At 37.1% G+C, this 21,389-nt stretch overlaps 1 protein-coding gene across 1 annotated transcript in view; it reads right to left on the reverse strand.

Moving 5' to 3' along the window:
* The window catches only part of stard9 (StAR-related lipid transfer (START) domain containing 9), a 54,053-nt gene that overhangs the window by 26,742 nt on the left and 5,922 nt on the right, over positions 1–21,389 (reverse strand). Inside the window, exons 2-8 of the mRNA XM_022672918.2 lie at positions 20,726–20,795; positions 15,623–15,751; positions 3,109–3,225; positions 2,980–3,012; positions 1,976–2,034; positions 1,196–1,308; positions 394–536 (exon numbers count right to left, since the gene is read on the reverse strand). Of these exons, the coding sequence (XP_022528639.2) occupies positions 394–536; positions 1,196–1,308; positions 1,976–2,034; positions 2,980–3,012; positions 3,109–3,225; positions 15,623–15,751; positions 20,726–20,795 (664 nt within the window). The remainder of the gene's footprint in view (positions 1–393; positions 537–1,195; positions 1,309–1,975; positions 2,035–2,979; positions 3,013–3,108; positions 3,226–15,622; positions 15,752–20,725; positions 20,796–21,389) is intronic.

A 21,389-nucleotide genomic window follows, 5' to 3' on the forward strand; every position in this document is an offset into this window, starting at 1 on the left:
ATTTAGACATAGCTCCAGTGCAAAACTAAAGAAGCAAACTGTTGTCAGCCAAAAAAACTGTGTCTTCAAAACTGCAATTTTACAAGACCTTAATATAAAGAATCCTGTCAGAAGATTAGAATTATGTCAAATTAATTAAAAATAGAGGCACATGGTTTGCCATGTGAGGGGTAAATTGTGTCCATCTGAATACAAACTAAACCATCACTGTAAGTGAGTGAGAAGGACAGAAATCCAAATGATGAGCAGCCATTAAGTGTGTGGTAACAGAAGATTTCACTGATCACAGGACGGATCATTCCAAGCAATTAGTTTGGCTAAATTTGGAAACAGGCTAATAGCAATTCTGACATGGGCTCAGCTGGCGCTGTTTAGTGGTTGTGTGATTGGGACCTGTGTGTACTGGATGCTGAAGATGGCGTGCGAGCGACTGCTGGCGTCATGAACATGCGTGGCTGCGGTGATGCGGTTCGCAATGCCTTCCTCCAACAGATTTACTGCCTGCTTGTAGTCTGACACCACATGCTGAGAGAGACCTATAACACACACCATCAGAACAGTGAGGACTCTCAGTTCCTGTTTCTGAAAAAACTTTATTCTACTGTAACACACGTGCGCATTGAGAAACATGAAGATTTGGGGGACTTTAGGCTGGATTTAAAGCTGGAGATTTAGACAAATATGTGTTTATTAGTGTCTGAGAGAGAGAGAGAGAGAGAGAGAGAGAGAGAAAGAGAAAGAGCGAGAGTTTGTGTATTCCACTGGGCTTCCTCCAGCCAAAGGAAGGTGAGGTCACTTCCTTTGCTGTTCTGGGGTTTCTCCTGATACACACAATGACTGGATGTTGGACACCGGACAAAAAGAAAGGGGGTGGGAAATTGGAGGTGGTGCCAAAGCACTATGCTGTAAGCAGACCTGGTTTAAATGAAAGTTCAGCTGCGAACACATTACAAAAATGGACAAACCTTCACAGGCAGTTACCACAAAACGTAAAATATACAACCATTCATTAAAGCTGCACAGATTTATCCAATGCTAAAAGCCATACAGAACAGGTTAGGTTACACAAAGCAAGAAAACAGGTCACTTACAGGTCATGAGTCTTTTTGTTTTCATTACTTTTGCAGTTTAGGTTGCAGTAAGGGAATTATTACACTGAAAGCTGCATTTATGTTTGTATTCAGTAAACTCTTACCCTGCACATACGGTCCCTTCTCTGGGTGCTCCCTCACACGCAGAGGGGCCGGCTTCTTTTGCTCCATCCCTCTCAGCAGATCACGCACGCGCTCATTATAGATCTCTAAAAAGCTGAAAGAATAAAAAAATAATGAGCTCCTTACACAAAGGGAAAACATATAAAAACTATATTAAAATAAATCACAATATGCTTTTCTCAGCATATCATAGATATAATCAGTATTACAAAAAAACGCATGCATTCTATAAAAAAAAAAAAAAAATAGACTAATTTGTAGAGCAGCGATAAACAATAATTTGTTTTACATTAGTTAATGAGTTGTGCAAAAAAAATAATAACAATTTGGGTCCACAGGATAAGATACGGTGCCCACAATTCTTGGGAGGTCCTGTGGAGTGCATGCCATGAACAAGGTACAAGGATGACATGCACAAGGATGACCTGATCAATATAAGTCAGGTGCTATTAATTAGACTCACTCAAACTGTCTATAGCATTTTTTGTAAGTATATAATATCACATAGCTTAATGGGATTTTCACACCTGAAATTTTGCACCAAGGTTCATTTCTTTGTTACATTATGGTCTGGAAATTCAGGTGTGAAAAACGCCCAAAGATACTATATACAATCAATAATGTAGTATGGCTTTAACTGCTTTCAGCATCAATATGTACTAATGATAAACTATTACTATAGCTATAGTGTAATTAATACTATATAGTGTGATAACTGACACTTTTGACACTAACCAACTGAAACACAACTTATTCCTTACCTTATTTCCACCCTACAGTTCTGTCCATCTGGAGAGTCCATATCAGATCGAAAAAGCCCCTGAAAAGTCCAAAAAAAAGGTAAAACATTCTACAATGCTTTAGAGCAACTACTACTGCATCTCAAAAAAATAGAATATCATTAAAAGTTACTTTATTTCAGTCCAGTAATTCAGTTCAAAATGTGAAACTCATATATTTCATAGATGTATTACACACAGAGGGATCTATTTTAAGCATTTATTTTTTATGGTTAATGATTATGGCTTACAGCTAATAAAAATTCAAAAATCAGTGTCTCTGAAAATTAGAATATTATATGAGGACAATTGGTAATTTTGGCAGCGTGGGCCGTGAGTCCTGCTGGAAAATTAAATCTGTAACTTTGTAAAAGTTGTCAGCAGAAGGAGGTTCTGTACGATTTTCCAGGGAAAACACTGCACTGACTTTAAATTTAATACCAAACCATCACTGATTGAGGAAACTTTAAACTAGATCTTAAGCAGCTTGGACTGTGTGCCGCTCCACTTTTTCTGCAGACTCTGGTTCCTTGATTTCCAAATGAAATGCAAAATTTACTGATGGTCAGTGATGGTTTGGAGAGACATGTCATCTGCTGGTGTTGATCCACTGTGTTATATCAAGTCAGTGCAGTGTTTTCCTGGAAAATCTTACAGCACTTTATGCTTCCCTCTGCTGACAACTTTTAAGGAAATGCGGATTTCATTTTCCAGCAGGACTTGGAACACTATAAAAAAAAAGTACCTTATATAATATTCAAATTTTCTGTGATACTGACTTTTGGGTTTTCTTTGACTGTAAGCCAGAGTCATCAACAATAAAATAGATAATTGCTTAAAATAGAGCACTCTTGTGAGTAATACATCTGTATAATATGTGAGTTTTACATTTTGAACTGAATTATTGAAATAAAAAAAAATTTCACTCGTATTTTTTTATGAGATTCACTAGTATAGACCTTGGTTGAAGTACTGTAGAGACTTACCTGACAGATCCTAGGAGTCAGTCCCATTGAATTCTGCACAAGAAACATGAATTGTAATGAACATCTACATAATGGGTTTTTTGGCTAAACACTTCTTTTAAACCTTTAAGTCTTTGTTGAGAGACTCACTGGAGTGCCCATCATGGTGTAGGTCTTCCCTGAGCCTGTCTGTCCGTATGCAAACAGACAGATATTGTATCCTTCAGCTGCCCCAGCCAGCACCGACACACCCAGATCCTGGAACACCTACAGGGGAAGATACCTAGGGTTATTTTCTCATTTATTAACACACACGTGCACACATACAGCAAAATGTTGTACACACATATCTGTGTACCAGTATTTATTAAAAATGTCAGAGCACTGATCTGAAGTCAGATTACTCCCTTCACAGAAAGATTACATAAACTGATCTCTGATCAGATTTAAAGCAAAATTGTTCTAGGTGTTACTGAGAAAATATTCATAATAACACAATTATGGATATAAAACATTTTAGCAAATGCAAATAACTATTTAACCAGGCAAGAACTCTGTCCACATTTGGATGAGCAACTTTCCACTGACTCTATCTATTTTTAGGTGTGGCTCAGCTAATACTAAAGAAAGAAGAAATGAGATCTAAGGAGAGATGAAGAAGTGAGAGAGGCATGAACATAAATAAGTGGGAGGAGGGAAGTAAAAGCATAGGGAGGTCCTGAACTGGAGAAGCTATGTTTTCTTTTCTCCTCCTCTTACTGAGACAGTGGCAGGCGATTCCCTCTAACAGCTAAAGATGCACCCTTCAGACACAGTGCCAGCCTAGCACAGACACACACGCTACCAACACAGCACATTCTTCACACACAGCCACACATACACACATAAATACACTAGCCTTCAGCAAACTCTGGGCTCTTTTAAACTACTCATTCCATCGTTTTTTTCATACAATTTTTTTTTTTTAATTTTTAGTTGTTGTCTCTAGAATTAATATTTTTTGTGAAAAAAGTGCCTCGGTGACCCAGTATAATGGTGCTTTAGTCTGTCTGGTGGAGGAGTGGGGGCGGTGAAACGATAAGATTTCGGCTCTTGCTCATGAATATTCATACATGCAAACATATCGCCTCTGATTGGCTAACAGCACTGCATACAGCGAGACAGACAACAGTTAAATACGTTTTAAAATAAAGACATTTTTACACTAATAATAGTCTTCGCAATGTTATGTTACTTAACAACATGTGTAATGCCCTGCTAAGTGCAGTTAGACCTAAGCTTAGAGTCTCTGTAAAAAGCAAAATCCACTGGAGATCCTATATGTAAACCTATGTAAACACACAAAGGTGGGAAGTCCAGGTCCAGAAAGTAAAAATTCACCCTGGGGTTTTGTTGTCTGAGCCACAGGGGGTGATGCTGGGTGCTGGGCTAAAATTCCTGGGCTAAAAAATCATGTTAACTGAATTATTTATTTACTTATTTATGAACGTTTACTTTAATGTCTGTATCCCACAACTGTATAAACAAGTTATTGTAGTATGTTTAAATGAATTTTCCTAACTGAATATGGATCATTTCAGTAATTCATTCATGCCACTTAATTATTTCTAGTGGTGTAATAGGCCATGGATAATTTGAGTTCCATGAGGATCACCTTTTACAGTTTAGAACACACGTGAACAATGGACCAGTTTATCTTTGCAGACATGAGGCCATACTCTGTTACAGAAACATAGGGGTTAAAAACATAGTGAAAGTGCTTGGGCCATGCTACAAAATTCCCTTGCAGAAATCAGGCACAGTTACTGAAAGGAGCAATTACAGAGTGGAAGCTAAAGATACTAGAGATAAAAATATCCCACTCAATACAAACTTCATTACATTTCCATAAACAGAAAGCAAAAAATTACAATTGTCTCACCTTTTTTTTATTATGATCCATGACTTAAAATCCGAGACCTGTGATCTGTCACACCTCTGATAATTTCCTAAACCACTGACATGTAATCAAAACCTCATGAGGTAATAGATGTACACCCCTGATATTAATGCTTTGTAAATAGTTGCAAAAAAAAAAGGCTTACAAGCACCTGGCACACCTCTGAGCTTCAAACAACGCAAAGCCCTTCATCTGCCCTGTTGTGTACAAAAGGTGTGGGAGGGAGAAATCTGACCTTCTCGTCCATTTCTACCCCTGTGATTCAGCAGAAGCTATTCTGAAGGTATTCTTGGCTGTATCTTGATTTGAGTTGCAACCTTGGGGTCTAAAAGATTCCGTCTGCATCAGTAGACTTTCTGAATGGGGGGGCTAATTGGCATGTCACTTGCAGAGACAGACAGCAGACTGCCAGCAGCCTCACAAAGAGTGCAGGTCTTCCTCATGTATAATCAGTATGAGCTTGACTCCTCTGCTTTAAAGAAGCAGTGAGGGGCTTTTTACAGATGCCTGTCCTTAATCACACTCCACTGGTCCTGGGTTACACAAGGGGTGTTCCCATCACACTACAGAGAGAAAAGATCTCTCTCTCTATTTCTGTGTGTCCAGCCATAGTCTTCAAAGCCCACAATTCTGCAGTTCATTACAGTTTCACACACAGTCATAATTAGAGTGCAAAAACATCACATGTACACAATTTACCTCTTTACTCAAATTCTTATCAAATGCAGTTGGTAAGCTTAGACTTTTTATAGTGCCTAAAGTTTCTTTCCGTTTCTTTTAGTTTTTCCAGAGCTTTGTTTTAGCACTGGAGCAACAAGGCTAATGTTGCTAACAAATAATCATAGCATCTCTCATCATCATAGTGGAAATTGTACCCTAAATCATCCAATACTTGCATCAAATAATGAAGAGTTACTAGTTATTTTAAATATGTAACATAAAACCACATGTGAACACTTTGAACAACGTTAACAATGATGTAACTTTTAAATTGGCCATTTTACGCCTGTTACAACCCAGTGTTATGTACCGCCCCTGCATCTGACCAGCCAAAAACTGAACCACAGATTTACATACATTTCTCATTACTTACATATCTCTTATTAAGAGCTCTGGAAAAATAAAAGACCATATAAAAATTATGAGTTTATTTGATTTTACCAAATTGAAAACCTCTGGAATATAATCAAGATGAAGATGGAGGATCAAAAGCCATCAAACCAAGCTGAACTGCTTGCTATCTAAAAAGCAGTGTGTAAGACTGGTGGAGGAGAACATGCCAAGATGCATGAAACTGTGATTAAAACCCAGGGTTATTCCACCAAACATTGATTTTTGAACTCTTAAAACTTTATGAATACCTATAAATAGCAAAATCAGAGAAACTGATTCAGAAACTGAAGTGGTCTGAATTGCTCTCTGGGAGCTGACCTGTCAGTTTCTCAGACAATGCTTCAGTATTTATAAGCAGAACATCATATCTAAACTGTGTGGCTCTATTTATTAAACATAATTATATTATCACACTCAGCATTGAGACTAAATAGACTGTTTGAGGCATCCCTGCTCAAATCTTCTGCATAGCTGTTATCATCCAGGCTGTGGTATTCCTGCCATTGTCATACATCGTTATTACACTCTATTAATTTGGGAATTACTGCATGGTAACAGCAGCCTCCATTGTGCGTAGGAGGAACGATATCCACTTAGATCACCCCGGTCCAACAATAGGCTCTCACTGACCAACCTACTTTCCAGGCTCTGCATAGAGTTGGCAAAACAAAGCATGCACCAATCACAGAGCAGTGAAGAGTGAAGAGTGACTGGTGTTTCAGGGTGGCAGTAGATGCATCCAACATTTGGGCAATACAGCATCTGAAAACAAGCCCTGAAAGTCTGCACACTGCCATCAACAGGAAGGCCATAAATAAAAACAAACACACACTGGCTCCCAATGTGAGGGAAAGCAGAGTGTAGCCTGTATTCATGCAGAGGAAGTGTGTGAGCCAGGAGCTTTAAACCAGAGAGCAGACTCTGCTGAGGAAAAGTCCGTCAGAACTGGGTGCGCCCAGAAGTGGGTCAATTCAAAACACAAGGTCAGATGGTCAGATAGATCAGAGGAAACGACGTCTTTCCAAAACAAACCCGAAAAAGACCAGCAGTGTTTTCAGCTCCCAGTAGAACAACTGAACTGCATCTGTGACTGAATAAACTGATACTATGGTCAATTTAGAGCACAAAACAAGTTAACGGAAGAGTAGTGCAAAAGAGAGAGTGAACTCTTATTAAGTAGCTGCTGGATGTGCGTAATGGGTCCACTTCGGAGAAAGGCCTATAATCAGTGCCTGCTGTGTAGTAGAGAGAGAGGAGACTGGCTCTGCAGCAGGCCCTGGGAAACTCCTTTTTACTTCAGGATCCCTCCAGCAAAATAACTGAAGCCTATCCAAAACAACCACCATGCCCAACCACAGCCCCTTACATCAGCTCCACCTTACTCTCAGAGGAAGAAAAATGGGGACATGTGACTCCTTCTTCATAGCTTCGATATAGAGCTGCAAAGCACAAGAGAAATACTATATTGCAAATATTTTATTTTTAGTGATGAACAATGAGTTTGCATTTATATTGATATCTAATATTTAAATTTAAAAAAAGATTAAAAAGGTCTCCCACTTGAGATGCTAAACGTAATTCATGTCATTGTCAAAAGGGTCTCGTTGTCACACCTGGTGCTGAAAGCGCTCTCATCTCTCCCACACTCTGCTCGGTATGCGATCTGCAGGCTCCGGACTACATTGCCCAGGATGCACCACACACTGACATCACATCCAATCCCAATCAAAGTTCCATTGTGGGCCTGAAGTGAGAATTACTATTTTCCCTACTACGAGTCCAAAGAAAAAACTGTTGGTAATTTTGTTATTTTGCTTTTGTAACACAAAATAAATTATATATATTTCTCTACAGTGCAAATTCAAGTGGATTTCCTCTGAATGAAAAGCAGATGCAAATCAGCAGATGAGGTTGAGTCTAACAGTATGGACAATGATAAAGCATTTGCCTCAGTACGTCATATCATATAAGAAATCAACATATAAATCTAAGTGTACAATTAATTTAAGTGTACAATATTTTAAGGAGCAAGATGTCAAAGACTTAAATATGTTTATATCTACAAATATTTTCAACTAATAATAGTTGTAGTATTTGAGTAAAATAAAAAAATGTAACCCGAAAAAAATTTGACCCAAAAAAATTTTAGGGACCAAAAAAATTTTGACCCCCCAAAAAAATTTTGGGACCCAAAAAAATTTTGAACCAAAAACACTTCGAAAAATTTTGAGACCCAAAAAATTTTTGACAAAACAAAACTTCGAAAAACTTTGGGACCACAACAATTTTGAACCAAAAACACTTCGAAAAATGTTGTGGCACAAAAAACCCCAATAATAAACAATAACTATTTGATTACCCTTTAACATAGCAATTTGAAGTTTTTTTTCCAAATACTTTTACTATAGTCAAGATCAAATTCTTTTCAAGCTTGTAAAGACAACTGTGTGCTAGAAAATAACATGTGTGTTCTTGTTCATAATATGTGCATAGCTTCTTAGTGTTCAAACTGGCTTTGAACATTTAGATCAAGCCTGCACACTTTTACTGAATAGCTGACAAATAAAAGAAACAGCATGTGAAGTGAAAAAGGCAAGTACTGACAAATGGGAAATAAGGGAATTGGACATCTTTTATTGTGTAGCTCTAATTTTATGATTTGATTTAGCTTTGGCTTTGTTTCAAGCACAGGCCTGAGTCTGAGATCCTGTTTATATCTTTATGTGAGCCAGGAAAACAGGAGCAAAGGGGACACACAAACAGAGCTGGGGGATGCTTTTGTGGGAGCGAGCGACTGGGAAAGGGAGTTTATTGGCAGGGACTCAACTTGCTTCTCATCGGTCATACTTTTGCAGAAATTTGTAGGTCAGATCTGCAGGATGGAGGGGGATTTTGATTTGAATAGGGTCTAAAGGTTCTTAGCCACCCACTGTTGCTGTATATAATAATCAGAACAAAGGCTAGACTTAAAGGCAAAAACTAAGAAAAATTCTAACAAACCCCAAAACCCCAAATAGAAAAGGACACAAAATTAATGTTTACATGTTTACATATTTTAATCTTGATGGAAAAACAACCTCTAAACAAAGATTGTTTAGAGGTTGTTTTTCCATCAAGATTAAAATATGTAATACAACCATAATACAACATTAATTGACATTGTCTCAAAGACAATGCTTGGTGTTCAAAAACATCACTGACCAGCCGTAAATGTGTATTTCATTTGGAAATTTAGAAAATCAAAATCTTACAGCATTTCATGCTTCCCTCTGCTGACAACTTTTATGGAGATGTGGATTGCATTTTTTAGCAGGACTTGGCACACTGCCCACACAACCAAAAGTACCAATTGGTCTTATATAATATTGTAATTTTCTGAGATACTGATTTTTGAACTTTCATTCTGTAAGCCATAATAATAAACAATAAAATAAATACACATTTTTTATTTTAAATGTTTGACTAAAATGTTTTAATGATATTCTAATTTTTTTGAGATGCGCTAGTATATATACATATAAAAACACAATTTTGTCGTGTTTTTAGGCCTGGGCGATTTGCTAAACCATTATATAATTATAATATTATTTAAAAACTTTTCTACAATACACAATACTAATCTCGATACACATGAAAACTATAATTACAGCCCTGTCCCGTACTGAGTATTGCTTATGTACCTCATATGTCATAAGTCGCTTTGGGTAAGAGCATCTGCTAAAGGCAACGTAATGTAATGTTATGTAATGCAATGAGAAGTATTATGTCGAAACAATAGGAACATTTATCACGGTACGATAAAATATCATTAAACTGCCCATCTGAAAAACTATGTGGACAATTAAATCGAATCTGAAACTGGGGATAAACATTGTTTCAGTGTTTCATACGTGACAGAAAATTAAGGCTTCAAAAGGATTCAACATATTTTACCTATCTGGGCACAGGACTCCAGACTCTTTGGTGCTTGGAGCCCTAAAGAAAACTGAAATAAATCCTATGGGGACTCTCTGTGTTGCTGCTCCTCCTACATGGCTGGTAAAATTCACCCATGTGCAGCAGTTCTTATGAGAGCAAATGACTTCCACAGCTTGCAGAGTGATTTAAAGCTCCATGGCGGAGGCATGGTAGGTTTCTATACTAGGGGATACACAGGGGAATACTCTGGGGCTGCAGCTTAAAAAAATGTGGGACTGATAACTTTTTTACACACTGAAACGCTGCCCAAAACCACTGAAGTTTACCACATTATTGGCAGGGTTTAGTCTATTTAGCAAGACTACTACTACACTGGACCTTCTGTTTACTTCTAGAGTGATATGCAATTTGCATTTGTCCTCCAGAGGTTATCATTTAAGACAGAGCCGTTTGTCCGTTATGTCAATTATGCCAATTGAATGGAGCCCTATGAAACTGCTGACCATTGCGAGTGCAGTGACGGCAGCGCTTGAGCAAAACCTCGCACATGCACACTACAGCCATTCTTTTCTGGGTCTAGTGCACCACACTGACACACAGACCCAGAAATACCAAGAGCATTATCACACTCCACACCGAATCCAAAGGAAAAGAGGACAGAGATGCATAGAGAGGGAGAGAGAGAGAGAGAGAGAGAGAGAGAGAGAGAGAGAGAGAATGAGAGAGAGAGAGAGAGAGAGAGCGTGACTTCACTTGGAAAAGAAAACCAGCATTGTGTGCTGGCTCTTCTCCAGTGACGTCCAGGCCCTGCAATCTGACTGTGAAAAATCATTCACTCAAGCAGCTGTGCCTTTTGGCTAGAGAGTGGAGAGCTGGAGACTCCAACAGACCCCCAAACCCCCCCTGAAATCCTCATCCCCACCCCCATACAGTCCTTCACACTGCTTTGTTTCACAGCTGAACTCAGACACTAGCTTTGCACTGATGGACTGGTCTTTACAGCAGACGTCGTCTGTCTGCATACCTCCGCTTGATGAGCAAACATCTGCAAAAGTGTGGAACTATTCGTTCAGGAATGAACAGGACCTGATTCTGGAAACTGTTAAATACACAATTGCCTACAGTGCAAAGCTTTACAGCTGTAAGCTCAAAGATAGAACCAGGCCTTGTCTGTCTTAGCCCACATCAGCACAACAGCTGGCTTCCATTACTCTTTATCTACCCAGCTTCAAGGCGTAGTCTTCCAATCTGAACCCCCTTAAACCCCTCTCACTAGAGAGCTGAATTACTATACTAGACCTTCCTGTCCCAGTAAATGTGAGGGAGGAATCTCAAAAGCTGGGCAGTATAAAAATAATTGATTGTGAGCCTTAGTAAAATACTCTCTTCTGACCCTCCTCCTCCTCCTCTTTCCTCAAGGCTGTTTGTTAAAAGACATCCACGTGCAGTAGCTCTTGTTCTGAGGGTAAATGTCTTCCACAGCCTGCAGGCTGGTGTTCAAAAGCTCCATTAATAATTATGTTGTTATCATGATACATTCATTGCATAATTCATACAGGTGACATTTGTTATATATTCCAGTAAACAATGATAAAAATAAATTTAATAGGGGGTAAAGTGATATAAAGCGATGTATATCTGTAAATGCTTGAATTATAGATGACTGATGTTTTTATTTGTGTTACCAAATTAAGCTTCCATACATTAAGCAACAATACTAATATTATTGTACATTTTGTTATACCTCTAGCATATGACATTTGCAGCTACATTATGGGTTATCCATATATATTTTGTATGAAATTGGAATTAACCTGATTAATACTGCTTGTTTGTTGTGCCAAGAAATGACAACAAAAAAGTGGCACAAATTAAAAAATAGTCTTCTGTGGACAGGAATAAATTTAAATGGAATCCTGAGGTAAGTCTCTTTAACAGGTGCATGTTAGTAATTTTATTTCTGTCTAGTTTTTCTGTTTCTGTGTTTTTCAGGTAGAATCACAAATTGTTCTGCACTAAACTGTCAATTTGTCCAGGCAGGTTTTGTCCTGCACTCGTAAAATATTGTTTTGGCAACTGCTACATAAAGTATGTAGTCTATAAGCATTCGTAACTGAGTTAATTTAGTAGGTAATAGTAGGCAACACTTTGCAAATCCAATGAAGAAAATATCCCATCCTATCATCCTCATTTTTCTTTACTACTAAGTTGTAAAATAAGCTGGTTTTAGCAAACGTCTTCATTTAAGACTTGAATTAGACTATAATACTCAAACTACATAAAAACTACAACAAATGCACAAATATCATCAGATCTCAGAGTGTCAGTCTGCACAATACTGATGCCCATAGCTACTAACACTCACAGTGCATGTGAGGAATTATCATGTTATCCTGCTACATTGCTATTCAGTTACTGGCAGCAATAAAGGGTTTAAAAAGGCTTTTTAAAAAATCGAATCAACCAAAAATCATTATATAATAAATAAAACATAGATGTGGATAAGATTCAGTGTTTTTTTTATTCAGCACATACCCACACCAGGGCAGAAGGAAAGAGGGAAGTTTCTGATTCCAAGAGAGTGGATTAAAAACCTGCTTTCCCCTCCAGTGTGGGCTTTAGTTTGAATGTCTGAATCTCTTTGAGGACTGCCCACAAAGAAGTGCTAGCAGAAAAACTCCAGATCTGTCCTACTGCCAGCAAAGTCTTTCTTCATAGCTCCCCTCTCAGACCCAACTACACAACAACATACTCCACTATTAATATATTGTGGGTTTCTTCTGGTTCCTTTAGTGATGCCATAGAAGAACCAATTTTGGATCCATAAAGAACCATGTTTGTAATATAACATTTTGTCAGTCTAAGAACCGTCACTTGATGTTAAAATCTTCACAATTTAAAGGTTTTTCATCACAGATTTCTATCAGAAAAATGGTTCTTTATAGAAGAACCAAAAGTAGCTCTTAAGCAACCATCAAAGAAGATTTTGTTAAGACTAGTGCTGTGCCTGTTAATAAAAACCCATTCAAGTTATCTGGACTGAGAGATGTAATAACTTCTGTAATACTAGGCAGGATGTTCATCTGGAATAAACAATCCCACAACTCAAAGCTGAAAGCAATTAGCTTCTCACCATCACTGTACAAAAAAACAAATGAAGACACTAAAACTAAAAATAACGCCTTGATGGCTTTTTAATCTTTTTTTCACTGCTGTGCATGACCGCATTCCAGGATGCTGGAGCAGATTTTGAAGCAGTTTGTATTCTGGAGCGCCTGTCTAGCTTTACTAGGTCAAATCCTCCTCCCATCTACAGGACTCCACAAAGAGTTCAGTCTTCGCTGCTGACCAAGCCGTAGGTCGCAAAAGGAATGTGAGCTTTGGGACTCTGCTGGAGGATCTGACTTGGCAGAAATGAGCGAATGAGAGAGAAAGAGAGAGAGAGAAAGAGAGCGATACAGACAGACAGGCAGAGAGATGCTTGGTGCCATCCACTGTGTGTGGGCCAGCACAGCTCTGTCTTTCAGGCTTAGCACACAAAGAGTTTTCTGAAGGACGATGAGGGAGCAGCTGAGTTAAAAGGACTCACGCAAATTTAATCGTCCAATCATCTAAAGCACAACTTAAAGGGTTTTTATTCTACATTTTAATTAGATTTTATTTAGGCCTTCATTTTAGTTTTGTTCATTAGCTAAGTCTTGTTATTTACATTGTTTTGTCTCGCTAATTGTGAATAAGCATGTTTTATCCAAATATATACTTATATTAAAAAGCATACCTTGGGAGCAGCACTTTTTAAAATACCATTTCTCTACATGAAAATGACTTCCTTACAAATATTCTACTATAATAGAAGAAAAATACAACAATAAGTGTGCCAGAACCTTAGTAGACTGCATATTTTATGAGTTTTATTTATGCTAAATTAAGAACAAAAAACATTATTAAATACTACAAATACAACCTCTTTCATATATGTAAAACATGTTAAGTAATAGACCTTTTTAACACTTTCGTGTTGGTTAATGCGGAAGCATAAATGGCAGCATTAAGCGTTTTCTGACTGTGATCATTCCAAAATACATCAATAATTCACTTAAACACATTCTCTCTCTAGTTTAAACTCCATCAGGATTAAAATATTAAACTCAAGCTAAAAAGCTCTGCTTTTTATTTATTTATGTAATGAGGAAATGAATAAAACCAGTGTAAAACTAAACCGGTGAGTAGTTTAATGTAGCAACAGCACAATGTATGACCTTTTTTCTTTTCCATAATGAAGCTCAGTAAACTTTATTATTTTATTCTGTCGGATTAGAGGTGTGAGGTGTTGATTGTGAAGAAGTTTGCTTTGTAAAACTCGTCTGCATTTTGACTGCAGCTGATGTGGCTGAGCTCCAGTAATCAGCGCTGTACAGGATCACACACAGGTCTAAAGTTTCCAATTTTGAGCAACACAGTACAATGCAATACCCAATACAAACGAGCCTTTAGTCTGTGGTAGAGGAACATCCAAACATGTTAGCTGTGCTTCTGTTAGCTGTGCTGAAGCTATGAGGATATTTAACAACACTGCTATTTGGAGCTGGATGTGACAATGCTGCAACTGTGAAAAAGTTCTATTTCATACTCAACAAGTTTCACACGTTTTGAATCTCTTTTGTTTGTTTGCTGCTTGTTAATGCATATTTAGATCACTCAACAGCATGGAGCAGTGCAGTAGATGAAGTTGTCAAAAGACTCTACCATTTTGGATCCTGTCTTCGAGTCCATTTATCATTAAATCTTAATTAATAAAACAAAAAATGCTTTTGATATGACACCAACAATAACATAACATAATTTTGAGCAGTCAGAAATAGCACAATGTTTATCTTCTGCTCTGATAACTTCAACAGTATTATAAGTTAGGGGTGTGCAATATCATATCATACACAATAATATTGCCAACATTTTTGAATATCGAGAACGATATTATACCCTGAAATATCGTCATACTACCTACCCCTAATTATCATACTGTTCTCATTTCCCATTATATATCTATATCTACAAACTATATCTGTGCAGTATTATTTATTTTACTTTAATTCTGGATATATGGAGATATTTGAAGTGTATTAATTAGGATAATTAGCATTCTGGATCATTAAATTCTGATATAAATTTTATAAAATTCTTGTATTTTTTTAATGTCTATATATGCAATAATAGAATTCTCGAAAATAAAATTAAATTCAGTTTTTTGTCATATCACCAAGAGTATCGTTATCGCGAAAATATCATGAAATATCGTGATATTATTTTAGGGCCATATCGCCCCCCCTATTATCAACAACATGCTCTAACATGCTATCATAAAAACTGCTCTAGGGCTGTTTTGGGCTCTTTAAAATTAAACTAGATCATAAGGAATGAACACTCCTGGGACTAATAGCCTGATAGTGCTAATAGCCTCTCTTTTGAAACTATAAAAAGATCATTGTTTTGATTCTTTTGAATGGCAGTGTTTTGACTTGTGCCCAGACATTTTGACTGCTCTTTCAGTCTCAGAGTCGTGCATGTGGTTGGTTGGCATGCACCAGCCTCCACCCAGGAAATTAGCAAGGCTGACATAAAGGTCAACAATACAACACAATATCAACAACACGTAAGCGGCGGTAAACATGTAAACATGCGTGAGATGTGGCTTACGTCTTCTTGAGAGGCATAGTTGGGCGCCTCTGTGTTCACGGACCAGTAACAGTAATCAAATCCAAACTCCAGCAGCCTCTCTCTGGAGTCACCCGGAGCCTCCGCTCGCCCATCTAATCGTCCTTCCAGCTTCAGGAGGAGAGAGAGAGAGAGAGAGAGAGAGAGAGAGAGAGAGAGAGAAATAAATGAAACATTATGGTTCCAACTCTAACTAAGGCACCAATGAGGTCATGTTTTCTGTGGGAGTTTCTGTGGGGAGAGGTCTTTAAGCATGCTTTAAACACAAAATTACAGATAGCAAACATTCGCTAACGATAGCTAATATTTTCTGTTGCCCTCTAATTTCCTGATAACGACATGATAACTCATAACTGTCTATGCACTCCCACTTTAAATTCCCCTCAAAGTTGTAGATTGGCACTTTTTGTTTTAAATGCAGCATTGAGGCTAATCAAACTCTTCTTATTTATAGGCTAAATACTTTTAAACCCTACTATTAGCATTACACTCTCAGCCAAACCACACAAACCCTACAAACCATGTTGAGTTCTTAATTAATTATATCAGATTGATTACTGATATATTGATTGATTACAACCTGAATAAAAGAAAAGTGGACTTTTTATGCAATCACAACAGTACGCTCGGAAGACAGAGTACAACACTACAATTTTTGTTATACGGATACAGAAATTTAAGTTGGACACTGGTTAAGCATGGAGTTAACCTTGGCATTCACCAATAACTATACAGAAAGTGAGATGAAAAAAGTGTATGTGCCTATACAATTGTATAGTTGTATTCTATGACATATGCGTGATAATATGTTGAAGTATAATACATTCAACCCTATTCTCACCTAGTGTAGATGTCATGTAGCCTTGTTAAGACTAACATAGTTTAAAGTGTTAGTAACTAGTATCTATTACTTGTTAGCAATATTGGCTTCATACCTACAATGAAAAACTAAAGAACCATGCTATTTCTAACTATTATAACTACTTTAACAACTGGCAACTTCCGACTTTTAGTGTATGTTTGTGATATTACCCTCACAGCTCCAGTGAACAGCTCAAGAATTAACATGTGGACAGCAAGTATATCTTGGATAAAGGACTACATTTATGGTAAGACAAAAGCTCAATGCATTTGATTTTTTATTAAATCATTCCTTTGAAGCTTAATCTGTTGTACAGTTAGCACTATACTTAAAGTGGCCAAAAACTAAAAAATAAAGGCCATTTACACAGTTCTAGAGCTTAATGAGAGAAATGAGCGATTTGACCATCCATGAATAACACTCCACTGACATATAGGAAACCACTATTCCATTAGCTGTCAGCAAAAAGCATTAACACGCGCTGGTGCAGAAATGAAAAACACACACACATACACACACACACACGGTTCTCAGCACTTTATCAGCTCCATTACACAGACCTGAACTTCATCATGTACTGGGGTGCATCAGTTTGTTTGTGTGTGTGTGTGTGTGTGCGTGCGTGTGTGTATTTTATCAATATGAGCATGCGACATGCCAGGACGGCAGGGTAGGGAGCGTGCAGAAACATGCCCGAGCACGGGCACACATCACCCCCGGCAACGCTGTGTTTACAACTGTAGTGCAGCACTTTCCTGGCTCTGTTCAGTGCCAGTTACCTCACAGCACTACAACACTGACCCACAGCTTTACTAATGAGCCTCAGCAATGGGCTGTTAAATTTAGATCCAGCAATTTATACAAGCAGAGTTTAGGTAATGCACGCAATTACAGCAATGATTACGTTCCTCAAATCTTATTATTGTTTTCTTTTACTAGGCAGAATTAAAATTAGGGTTCCAATCTAACAGTATTCCAGAGCCAGAAACTTTAATCAGTACAGTAAATCCTGTGCATGGTCTGAGTCAAACCTGCACTCTAATATAAAACAAAACTTCATTGAAATATTAATTAAGAGACACATTTCCAAATAGGACTTTATTGGCCTGAAGGAGGACTAAGGAGAAACATTTGTATTTGGAAAAGCTGCAATGTAATTCAGTTTACTTTGGATTACAGAGTGCTGGCTGTACTACATATGGCAGTGTTTCTCAAACTTTTACCACCCATAACCAAACCAAAACCTTTAAGCACCACCTACTCTGGCTGCTGTGTGAGCCTTACCCACTTTGCAATCTGCAAATTACTGATGATTGTTTCTTGTAAATGCAGTATGCCTATGAGACATGTCACAAATCTTGAAACAGAGGGAAATAACAGGAGTGTGAGACAGTGTAGTCGACAACAGGGTCTTCATGGCACTCCCTTGAACCCTAGGCTAATTATTTTACTGTTATTAGTAGTACAGAAACTATTATGAACTGTGTGGAGTTGCAGATGTTTCATTTGTAGAGCCTATGAAACTGTAAAGAACTGAAGTGTAAGCTACAGTGTCTACCATGTTAAACCCTAAACAAAAACACACCCAGGAAAATAGGGGTAAAAACTTTTTACATTTCAATCATTAATATTTTTTTGTGAATGCATGACATTTTCTGAGGTCATCTGGTGTATCTTTACGTACCACCAGTGGTACACATACCACAGTTTGAGAACCACTGAAATAAAGTACATAATAAAAAATGGGAAAGAAACTCTTTAGCAATTCAACTATGAATATGCTCTCCAATTTATGAGATTGATGCTCGTGTGTGTAGAGTTACTTTATGATAACATAATAACACTTTATTTCAAAACAGCATTTGATTTTGTATTAGGGTCAATGATGTAACACCTGTCCAAATGCTATAATTTATTTTCAGTTAAAAAAAAAGGTTTAAATATTATTTATTTTATTATTTTTTTTCTTATAGTTTTATTCAAAATATCATGTGGTGATCTAATTTCTAACGCTAAAATATGAATCGCTAATACAATCTGCTAATTTGATGGTACTTTATGTGATTTACATAAAAATAAGTTACAGTTAACTTATTAACTTACATACAACTGTCACATTATAAAATAAAATAATAAAATACTGTTATTTACAAAAACTCTATGTAAAGCAAACACTGCTCTAAACACATTACACGCTTGAGAACATGTGAAAAATAATCAAGCAAATTTATTAATCGTTAGATGAATCAGGGTCACACCACATAATATTTTGTAAGGCCATAGCCAATTTGTCTGGATGATCAGTAAATCTAAAACTTATTTTTTTTTCTCTGTGGCTGTTGCTGGAAGGCTCTGTGAAACAGTACCAAAATGTGACTGTACTTAGTTATTGGACCACATAAAACAGTAGATCAAGCCTCATCAGTGTTTATTTGCCTTGTTCACAAAATTTGTATCTCTCCGTCACAACATTATCCCATGCTTCTGATAACCAATCGTTTTTCACTCCACTGGCCTACATTCTCTAAATAACTCCTCTTGGGATGAATCCGAGCTGCACTCTTTGTTTTCGCTTCCTCCCTCCTCTCTTTCCGCACTGACAGCAGGTCACCAGATGTGAAACTTCTGCAATTCCATTAGCCGATTAATCAAACAAATGGCTTGCTATGTGGGTCAAACTAATACTTGGTGAATAGGTAATAAACAAATAATTATATATCAAATGCTGCAGTTCTTTTGATGAGGCTTAGAACAAAATATATTTTTAAACTGATAGTCAAGTAAAAGGAAAAACTTTAGAAAAAACTTTTTTCACACAAGTTAGCAGCACGTTTGGGCATATCTAAGCTTTAAATATTGATATTATTTGATAATAAAGCTATTATTTGTATTAATTGTAGATCTTAACCACCAAGTCCCAATGCAGTACAATCCTAAGTCAAGTTCTTAGTCAGTATAGGTAAGTCCCAAGTTGAGTCGTAAGTAAGAAACAAGCCAAGTCTTGAGTTGGTACAGGCTTAAATTCGAGTCCTGATTTAGTACAGACAAGCTTAAAGTTGAGTACTGAGTCAGAACAGATAAGCTGAAAGATAAGCTTTACATAAAAGAAAGCAACTGTGTGGAGTGTCATCTACAGTAAGACACCTCTTCATGAGTTTTACTTTTTGTCTGGAGTCTTTAGATTTTCTTTTTAATCTTTTTTGAGTTATAATGCTTCAGTACAAGTTTATGCATATGTATGTATGCCTTTGTACAAACCTTGTTAATTCTGTCAAGTGGAGTCTTAAATCCTCCAATTTCATGTGACCCAAGTCCATCCCTCTGCTACTGGTTGTTACAGCTATCAAGTAATAATGACCATTAGCAGGTTCTATAGTATTTGGGAAAAAAAATCATTCTTAAATGAAACTGGTCTACAATGAGGCCTCAAAAAGCTAAAATGTATAATAAAATAACATGTTTCAGAAAAGACATAAACAATGTGGGTTAATAGACTAGCATACAATTTTAAGTTATTATCAATAATATGGTCACTAACTGCTCATTTACCAAGTATGTACATTTTAATGGATTTTATTTCTATAAGGAACATGACATTTGTTGTTATATTGTGTTTCTACAGTGTTCCTTTTTATACTGAATTAAGCATTCAAAACATTGCATTTTAAGGAATCAATGCTAAAGTTCTCAGTAGAAACTGACCCTTTTAGTACTCTCACACAAACATTCCAGAAATCAGGTTTGGAAGCAGACCCTCCCATTTAGAATAATGAGGTAAGGAATGCAGGTTTGCTGAAAGTTTGTTGCTGCAGTTCTTACACCAGCTTTAAGGCTGTTAGGTGAGAGGCTGTTTGTGTAATGAAGCATTAATGATGTAGAGCTGATGTCCATGTATGTTTGGACGGCTGAACTCAGCACACTTTCAAGAAACAGCAGTGTACTCAAGCAGGAAGTGGATAATCTCCACTGTAAACTTCCTGTTGCTGAGATACCCTCAAAGTCACATTCCGCTGCCCCCTCACTCCTCCCCTAACCAGCTCTTTTAACACTGGACATGTGTAAACAATAGACCCCTTCTTCTGGCTTCACTTTACACCACAGCTCCTCGATTTGTATATACCAGCAATATAACAGCATCATTAACGCACTGTGCCATAAAGCCTGATAAACTTTAGTAACACTGCAAAAAAACACACACAGGTTAACTGTAGCACAAAACTTACCTTCACATTTTTCACTTTCACCACTTTGTCCTCCACCTGTACAGCTATCCTCCCTCCATCCACACTCTCCCTGTGGACGAAACAAGCAACATGAAGTAAATGAATATACAGATATACAAAAAACAAAAGAGACCACTTAAAAATGATGAGTTTTTATGATTTTACCAAACTGAAAACCTCTGGAATATAATCAAGAGGAACATTGATGATTACAAGCCATCAAACCAAGCTGAACTGTTTGAATGCTTGACTTTATGCACCAGGAGTGGCATCAAGTTTTTCAAAAGCAGTGTGTAAGACTGGTGGAGGAGAACATTCCAAGATGCATGAAAACTGTGACTAAAAAAACAGGGTTATTACAACTTCATGAATATGAACTTCTTTTCTTTGCATTATTTGAGGTCTGAAAGCTCTGCCCATTTTTTTTTTTATTTCAGACATTTGTTCAGCAAATAACTGCTCTAAATGACAATATTTTTATTTAGAATTTGGGAGAAATGTTGTGCGTAGATTATAGAATAAAACAACAATGTTCCTTTAACTCAAAAATATACCTATAAATAGCGAAAATAGAGAAACTTATTCAGAAACTGAAGTGGTATTTTTTCCAGAGCTGTATCATAAACCAGAACCTCAGCAAAAAATGAATGTATTCGGAACTCAA

The sequence above is a fragment of the Astyanax mexicanus genome, chromosome 14 (genome assembly GCF_023375975.1).
Source record: "Astyanax mexicanus isolate ESR-SI-001 chromosome 14, AstMex3_surface, whole genome shotgun sequence".
Classification (NCBI taxonomy): domain Eukaryota; kingdom Metazoa; phylum Chordata; class Actinopteri; order Characiformes; family Acestrorhamphidae; genus Astyanax; species Astyanax mexicanus.